The sequence below is a fragment of the Antrostomus carolinensis genome, unplaced genomic scaffold, assembly GCF_000700745.2.
Source record: "Antrostomus carolinensis isolate BGI_N321 unplaced genomic scaffold, ASM70074v2 scaffold1158, whole genome shotgun sequence".
NCBI lineage: Eukaryota > Metazoa > Chordata > Aves > Caprimulgiformes > Caprimulgidae > Antrostomus > Antrostomus carolinensis.
The window spans coordinates 44,578-53,135 of NW_010333461.1; the positions used below are offsets into that span (position 1 = coordinate 44,578).

The 8,558-nt window shown below is 42.1% G+C and overlaps 1 protein-coding gene across 1 annotated transcript in view; it reads left to right on the top strand.

The window, feature by feature from the left end:
* TRPM8 (transient receptor potential cation channel subfamily M member 8) overlaps positions 1 to 7,789 on the top strand; it is a gene marked incomplete at its 3' end in the record, with an annotated part of 40,509 nt that extends 32,720 nt beyond the window's left edge. The window contains exons 20-24 of the mRNA XM_029086451.1: positions 486 to 657; positions 898 to 1,075; positions 3,790 to 3,980; positions 6,323 to 6,422; positions 7,704 to 7,789. Of these exons, the coding sequence (XP_028942284.1) occupies positions 486 to 657; positions 898 to 1,075; positions 3,790 to 3,980; positions 6,323 to 6,422; positions 7,704 to 7,789 (727 nt within the window). The remainder of the gene's footprint in view (positions 1 to 485; positions 658 to 897; positions 1,076 to 3,789; positions 3,981 to 6,322; positions 6,423 to 7,703) is intronic.
* Between the last annotated feature and the right edge of the window lie 769 nt (positions 7,790 to 8,558).

The following is an 8,558-nucleotide window of genomic DNA, read 5'->3' on the forward strand; positions in this document are numbered from 1 at the left end:
TGTAGGGAACCTGCTTTGGCAGGGTGGTTGGACTGGATGATCTCCTGAGGTCCCTTCCAACCCCCACCATTCTGTGATTCTGTGATTTTCAGAAGTGGTGGTTGCTTTCCCCTGACACTCGGCTGCAGGGTCTGCAGCTACAGTTGCTGCATAAATAGTCTTTACATGTGGACCTGGCTTTTGTGGGTGGAGCCTGTCTGATGCCAGGGGATATTTTATATTCTGAAACATGCCTTAGTTTTATGGTTGCATAAACATTTTTGAAGTTGCCTGAGTGGGAATGGTCAATTATTTGCCTGTGTGTGTTGGTGACTGTAAATTTATGAAGCAGCAATCTGAAAACTTGTATTAAAATGTTGCTGTGTTGACTTTTCTGATACTTGTTCTTCACCCTAGTATGAAATTAGGAAGAAAAAAGCCACGCGTGGCTTGCAGCAGACATGCAGTGGGGCACTGATGTGTTTGCTTGTTGTCCTTTTTTTCAGATGATAGATGTCTTCTTCTTCCTCTTCCTCTTTGCTGTGTGGATGGTGGCCTTTGGTGTGGCCAGGCAAGGCATCCTCAGGAAGAATGAGCACCGCTGGGAGTGGATATTTCGATCTGTCATCTACGAGCCGTACCTGGCTATGTTTGGCCAGTACCCTGATGATGTTGATGGTAGCTATCTTCATTGGGAAGCTCTCCTGGGTGGGTGGAAGGATCTGTCCTTGCAGTAGTTGTCCAGTTCTGTGTTGATCTCTTTCCTCCAAGCGGCGACAAGGCGAGGTTTTATGTCTGATGAGGTGATGGGGAAGGAGGAGGCCACATGTATTGTGGTCAGTGGCAGTACCTTGGGTTGGACCCAACAGAAAGAAGGAGAGAGGGCTCACCGTTTGCTCTCTGTTCTTTCCCTCTGAGGTACCACCTACAACTTTGACCGCTGCACCTTTTCTGGGAATGAATCCAAGCCCTTGTGTGTGGAGCTGGATGCCAACAACCAACCCCGCTTCCCGGAGTGGATTACCATTCCTCTTGTCTGCATTTACATGCTCTCAACTAACATCCTCCTTGTGAACCTGCTCGTGGCCATGTTTGGGTATGTAATAAAGGAGAGATCACTTGCTAATGTCCTCAGAGGGATATTGATACAGAGAAAAGGAATTAAGTCCTGGAAAACAGCAGGAAGCCAACCCTTGGAGTCTGCTTGTGTCTTTTGCAGAGGAATTGCTGGGACAATTGCTGGTGGAGAGAGAGGGCTGCCAGCTTGCAAAAGACCTCTTAAGGGTGATGTGGGAAGGTGACCAAAGGCAAGGTTATTGAGCATTTCTCACAGCAGTCTGATCAAATCTGGTATGATGTCCTGGGGATGGATTGCTGCCTGTCCTTTTACCACTTCTCTAAGCATCCTTTGCACGTGAGGCTTAGTGCAAACCCCTGTGGATCACACAATGGGTGATAGCTGAGTCAATGCTTTACTGAGTTTGAGTTGCTGCACAACTGACCTTTCTAGATGGAATGAGTGAGTTATTCTCAATGTCTTTTTATGACACTATGATTTTATTAACCAGAACTGCTGTGTGGTGATGATGAGTGTGTTACTGCTCTGGTGAACCTGCTGTTTATTATTCTGACTTGTACCACAGGCAATGGGCTGTATCATCTTGGGACATACAAAAGGACTTTGTCCTGGAAAATGCCATCACTTCTGTTTTTATATGGTAATTTATCTGTCTGTGGGCCTACCAGTTAGGAGGCCTATTCTGGCATCTTGTGAGGTTTCTCACCATGCAGACACCTGCAATGTGGTGCTGGTAACTGCTGACTGTATCACATAGCCAGTAGTGGTTTGTCAAAGATGGTGACTGTTGTGCACGTTATGTCATATATATAGACTGCATTGGGACCAGCAAGAACAGGGAAAATGTTCTCAGCTTCTTTCACTGCAAATTCTGACACAGAGTTGAGTTAATAATGGAAAGTTCTTCATATCAGACTTCAGGAGTGCATTGCCCTCCTGTCTCACCTCAGGCTTGTGTGTGCAGTTGGATTGGTGCTGTGGCTCTGTTCTCCTTCCCAGCCCTGACTTTTCTGCTTTACAGTCCCTTGCAACATAACAGAAACACTTACAACCCCTGAGCATCCTTCTTGAGGTCTGCTATGTTTATTTTTGTGTTTTGATGGTACCTTGGCAGCAACAGGTTTGGCAGGAATTTGCTTTGGCAACAAGAGTATTTACAGGAACTGCTAAGGACTCTTGGTTTACCCCAGGAGGGATCTCCCTTCAGAATGACACTGCCAATTTTTCCTGGCCTGTGATGAGATGTATTAGTGTGATGAGTTGAGAATGCCTCAGCTTTGGGATCTGCTCTCCCCTCTGTTCTGAACCTTTCTTCCCTTGCTGAGTTGGACTGCAAAGACAGTCAGAAATGTGATTTTTGGCAGGGCAGCCAGGACTGGTGCAGCATATCTACTTCTTGCACATGTGTTTTCCTAACCTGCATGGGACCTCCAATGCTTATACTCCCTACAAAGGGTGAAAGCAACTCACATTAATAAAGGAAAGCATAACAGTAAGCCAGCTTTACCCTACAAGCCTTTGATATTTGTTAGAACACTTACTGCAACAGCACCTAATGATAAATGCTCTGGTTTATTACAGTTATGCCAGTAAAAACCTAGTTTTTGCCAGTTCAGCTGATTTTTGTGGAAGGACCCAGCATGAATTCTCTAATGACACTTTCAGAGCTTTGCATAGTTCATTTTAACAATAGGCTGAAGGATTTGATCAAGCAGGAGTGCTGCATTGTACTGAGCTCAGGAAGCCCGGTGGGCAAACAGCAATCCCAGATGGTTTTTTTTTCCCTATTTCAGTTAGAAATGTGTAAATCTGTGATGGATTTTCCTGAGATCAGTGTGTACAGAGTATTTGTCAATCTTTAAGAATGCTGAAGTCTATTGGACATCAGTCCAATCAGTGTTTTTATATGTTGTAATTACAATTATGTATTCATTTTAAGAGCAGAGACTCCAACTTTTTCTTTGCATCCAGTGTGTGTTAGCTGAAAAGGATGAATATTACATTTTAGGTGCTTCTGAAATTCAGGGTTGTATTTATCTCTTAAAACAAAAGAGAATTTCTACCAGGTGAAGATTTTAGCTTATCTCCTGCAAGGAGATCCAGTAGGACCTCAACAAAGACATTTTGGAGGCAGCAATGAAAGGCCAGGCAGTCTGTGAGCTGTTTGCTCTCGTGGTTGTTGCTTTGTTGGGTTCATATAGGGCTTAGTACCATATGTTTGATCATGCCTGGAGCATTCTTAATGCCTCCACTAAAAATCTCAGGAGCTTTTCATTTTTTTTTGGTAAGTGTTCTATTTTTAGAGTTTTTTGGGGTTGTTTTTGTTTTTTTTTTCTTAGAAAGAAGTTAGCTGATGAATTAATGAGACACAGTATCTTGCAGAGAAGCATCCTGTTCTCTTGTGTCTAGGCTGGAAGAAAATTGCCTAGAGCTAAGGCAGTGAAAGTATGTGGAGTATTTTCTCCCTGTTCTTATTTTTCCCCAGTTTATTTGTAATTTCAGGTTGTTGGTTTTTTTTCCTATGGTCTAAGTTCCTATTGTTTTCAAATTTCTCTCTAAAAAGAACAAACTCAATAACCTCCTAATCAGGAAAAATTACGAGCTCCAGGATGACTTTAGGCAAACGTGCCCTGGTATAATAAAGAGAAACACTGTGTTACTTGTCTCTGATGGAGGTCTTTGGTGAATAACTAATGCTGGGTATGTATTTTCTCTCTTTCTTCACCTTTTAGTTACACTGTTGGATCAGTACAAGAGAACAACGACCAGGTGTGGAAGTTCCAGCGTTATTTCTTGGTCCAAGAATACTGCAGTCGCTTGACTATCCCCTTCCCTTTTGTCATCTTTGCCTACATATTCATGGTGATGAGGAAATGTTTCAAGTGCTGCTGTAAGAATGAAAGTAAAGAGCCATCTATTTGTTGTGAGTAGGATTATTTCTTACTGCCTAGATGTCAGGTCCCTGGCAGACTTTTGCAACTTTTCCATGGCATGGTGTGTTTAAACCAGGCAGTTAAGTGTTTTGGGAAATTTTCAAGGGCAATGTAAACCTTGGAGGAGGTGGTTTGACTGGAAATGAGGAGCAATTCATTCATGTTCTCTGTCAAATGCAAAACCACTGTGTTACTGGAAATATCTTTTATAAGATTCAAATCAAAGCCCCTGGCTGCTTCTCAGCCATAATCTTCCTTCAGTACTCAAGGTGCACTCTCTCTGGGAGATGGGGAATTATAGTACTAACTCCTTATGCTAAAACTCCAACTGAGCATTGTTGTGATCCTCACCCTCTCATAGCTTTGATTTGGCTCTGGTTAGAGAGCTTTTGAGTTCTACCATGAGACCTGCTCCACTTGAGTACTCTGCAGTTATCCAGTGCTTTCTTACCCCAGCCATTTTGAGGCGGAATTATCTCATATATGTAAATCAACTGAGTCTTCAAATGAATCCTATCAGTTTAGGCCTTCTTGTGCTGCTTCCTAACTTTGAAAAGTTGTGGATTTTTTTTGTCTTGGAGCACTGAATAAATTCATACAGAGCCTGCAGCAGCTGAAAGTCATCTTCATGGTCTGCATGAAAAATGTAAACCATCCCGTTTCTCATTAACACATCCCTCCTGCACTGCTCCCAAGTGGCAGAGATCCCTAATCTTGCATGCTCTGAATGTTTAGGAAAATTGCACAAGAGGTGGTTTTAGTCTCTGCTTGCCACTCTGCCTTCTGGAATTGCATTTCTTTTTCTCCTTCCATTACAATCTCCCAGCTTAGACAAGTAGTAGCTGCTTGGACAGCCTAGTAGAGCATGATCATCTTCAGAGGCTCTTCTGCCTGGTGGTGAGTGATTGAAAGAGAATGCAGAGAGTCTCCTGGCCCTCTGGGCATGGTCAGATGGGCAAACCACCTCAAAAATGAAGTGGCTGAGTCAGTCCTCTAGCTGTTTCCCCCTTATTTACTCTGTCACAGGGCACAGATATGAATTGGTTTAACAAGTTTCCACCCCCACCCCCCCCAACAACTGGAGTGTTTTCTTTTAAGTACCATTCAGAAGCAGATGAGAGAAGATAAGTTAAGTGACAGATTTATTCCCATCCATCAACAACCTGATTGTTACCCTGCAGCACAGGCTGGATTTGTTCTTAGTTCAGGAGAAAGATTTCTGCTTTGTGGTAGAAGATTCCTTAACAGCGACTAATTAATTCTGGCTGTCCAAATCACTGTTTGGTTTCCTTGCTGGGGGAGTTGTTTAACTGCAGATGTTTCTGCCCAAGTGATGCACAGTTGATGATGCAGTTCTAAAAGCAAATGGAAGAATTAGTTAGAGCTAGAATATCATTATGGTTGAGCTGGTGACAGGAACTGAGAACTGCATGGAGAAAGCACACTGATGTATTGTTTATTGCAAACTCCTGGCTTCCCCACTTGACTCTTACAGAAATGGTTGGGATTTGGGTGCTTAAATGTCTTTTGGTATCTGAGAGAAAAGCTGAGGCTGTGTGAGGCCAGAGGAGCACTAGAAATGGGACTTCAGACACTCACCAGCTGTGGGTTTCTTTTGTCCCAGCTAACTTTTTTTATTAAAACTCATGTGTTTTGTGCTGTCTTGTTGGAATAGGAGAAAATGCAGAAGTATTATCCTGGAAGACTTTGATGCCTCAAAGTGGTTTGCTCTGTTTGCTGATGTTACAGCATTGACAGGAGATGCTTTTTAGAGAAGACAATGCTTCATCATTTTGAAATGTTTTAGTTCAATGATAAGTCATAAAGCATGTTAACACATGTTACTCTTAATGATATAATATGGGATAATGTAGAAACAAATGGAAAGCTTAAACCCAGATAACAACTTTCTGGAGTGTCCTACGCCTGTTGAAGTGGCTGCCATTTCACAAAACACTTGCATTAACCAAGACCAAAAAAATTACAGAAAGACTTTTGGAGCTTGTTGGGTTTTTTGTTTCATATTTGCTTTGTTTAACCAACTCTGGTTGCCAGGAGCATACAGTAAAATACATTAATATCCCATTGATCAGAGCTGTGTCACAGGTGGGAAGTGGGGCTGCACATTCTCTGGATGCAGAGAAGGGAATCATAGAATCACAGAACAGTTTGGGTTGGAAGGGACCTTAAAGATGATCCAGTTCCAACCCCCCTGCCATCAGCAGGGACACCTCTGAGTGTAAACACTAACCCAGCCTTTTTGTACCTTAGCATTGGAAAGACAAATGAACTGAATCTAGTATTGTTGGTTTTCTCCACATACATTTCCCAGGCTCAAAAAATGAAGACAATGAAATTCTGTCATGGGAAGCTGTCATGAAGGAAAATTACCTTGTCAAAATCAATACCAAAGCAAACGATTCATCAGAAGAGTATGTCTGCCTTTCTTTCTCTTCACTCTCCTAACTTTCTGTTGAATATTTTTAGTCAAGGCAAGTTTTCAGCAGCTCTAAATGTTTACAGACTAATAAGTGGATAAATAAACTCAGTATAAATGTGCCTTTTTTTTAAGGAAAATGATGACTTTTTTGTCAGCTGCTGCAGACTGTCTTCAGAAACAGTTGATTGAGCTGGTAAAATGCTAATGGCAATATTGCAAGGGTTATAATGACATTTTATGCACATGGTAGCTGGGTAGATGTATTTAAACACACTTGTTCCAAATGTCTATCACAGTATTTCTCAAATTATTTCACCTTTCAGGACTTGAGTCTTTCTATTTTACCACCAGAGGAGAAAATGTTATCTTGCCATACTGTTTTGAGGTCTCACCGTGCAAAGCAGTGCTATAGCTGACTGGTTTTATAACATTATGCAGTTAGCAGAGAATATTTAGTGTTACACCTGGAATATCAAGCACTCCCAAGGCAGCAGTCTATACAGAGGTCTGTACTTAATAGCATGCGTAGGAAAGACCTCTGGAGAGGGGAAGATGCTATTTGGAATAATAATATTTGAAGGCTGGTGACTTGGACTACTCTGCTTTGATTGCCAGATCATGACACTTAATCTCTGGGATCTGTTTTAGTGTTTTCAGAGTAATAGTAGGCAGAGGAAAGAGATATATAAAGAAAAAAACAGCAATTACTTTGTTAGCTAGCTTCCAGCAGCTTGAGTATTTCCCTAAATCAAATGGAAGGGAAGAATGGATAGGAAAGACCAGACTCTTCCATGCCCCTCTGCCCCACTGCTGTCCATAAATGTCTGTGTTAAGATTACCCAGAGGCCCTCAGCATTGGATAAGCAGCCAAACAAATTAAAACAAAGCTTTTATACTGGAAGCAGAAGAGTCTTGACAAGGAAAATGGAATAGAGCAACACTAAGTAATTAAAGTTAGTTAATTGTCAAAACCAATACCAAACCACCTGCAGCCCTGCCTTCTTGGGAGGATGAAAGGCTGGTGTTCCCAGGCAGGGACATCTGCAGACAGTGTTTTGTGCCTGAGCTCTGACTGCACACACAGAGGGCAGTCTTCTGACTGCTTCACGCTCTGTAGTTGCCTTAGCTCCCCAATTTTGGCCAAAGATGAGGACTAGATTTCTTAGCTCCACGTAGATGTCTGCTGCAGAGGTTTGCAAAGAGGGGGCAGATGGCCAAAGCTTCTCTAATACCTGTCTCAGTCCTCTCTTCTGTGTCCTCTTTCTGCTTTCAGGATGGTGCATCGATTCAGACAACTGGATGCAAAGGTACTTGTGGGTCAGACTGCTCTGGGGGAGGTGGTTCTGTCTGGTAAAGCAGGTAGTGGTCCACAAGGAAAGTGAGCATCACCAGGAGTCATGTGCAGTCTTCGTTACTATTGCTAAGACCCCATTTCAATTGGGTTCTTTTTTAATGTTCTTTGCACCTTTGATTTCATATGGAGCTTCATATTGTGCTGGAAAATGAAGTAGAAGGATTCTTGCTTAGCATTGAAGAAGTGTTTCTCAGTGTTCCTTATTGGATGGAATAGAAGTAAAAATAACTTTTAGCTTTTAAAACTACAAATATTCTACTGTGTACCAGACCCATGGGAAGAAAGGGCATTACACACTTAGAGTGTACCCTTCTCAAACACACCTTCTGTCAAGTTTAGCTTCTAGTGCTTGAAGGTGTGAGGTAATTAATCCTACTTTGTTGTTGGTTGTTGTTTAACCTCTGCTTACAAAATTAGGCTGCGGTTCAGATGTATTGTGGTAAGCCCTGTGGTGCTTCACATAGCACAGGCAACACCAAAGGATGCTTTATGGTAGGAAGACCTTTAATTATCATTAAAATGACCAATTCTCATCTGATTCACAGAAAACACCTCGTGTTGAAGCAATATAAAGCTACCAATCTACTAGTGAGCATGTCATTATCAGAATTGTCACACAAATGTATATATGACTGTGCTACTGAAAAGACCTTCATAATGGGTGTTTTTGGAGACTTTGTTGAATTATGTATTTTGCCTCTGATGTGGGGAGTTGCTTTAGTTTGGAGAACAGACTTTTTAGAAGTCTAAGGGTGAAAAGGCCCACATATACTT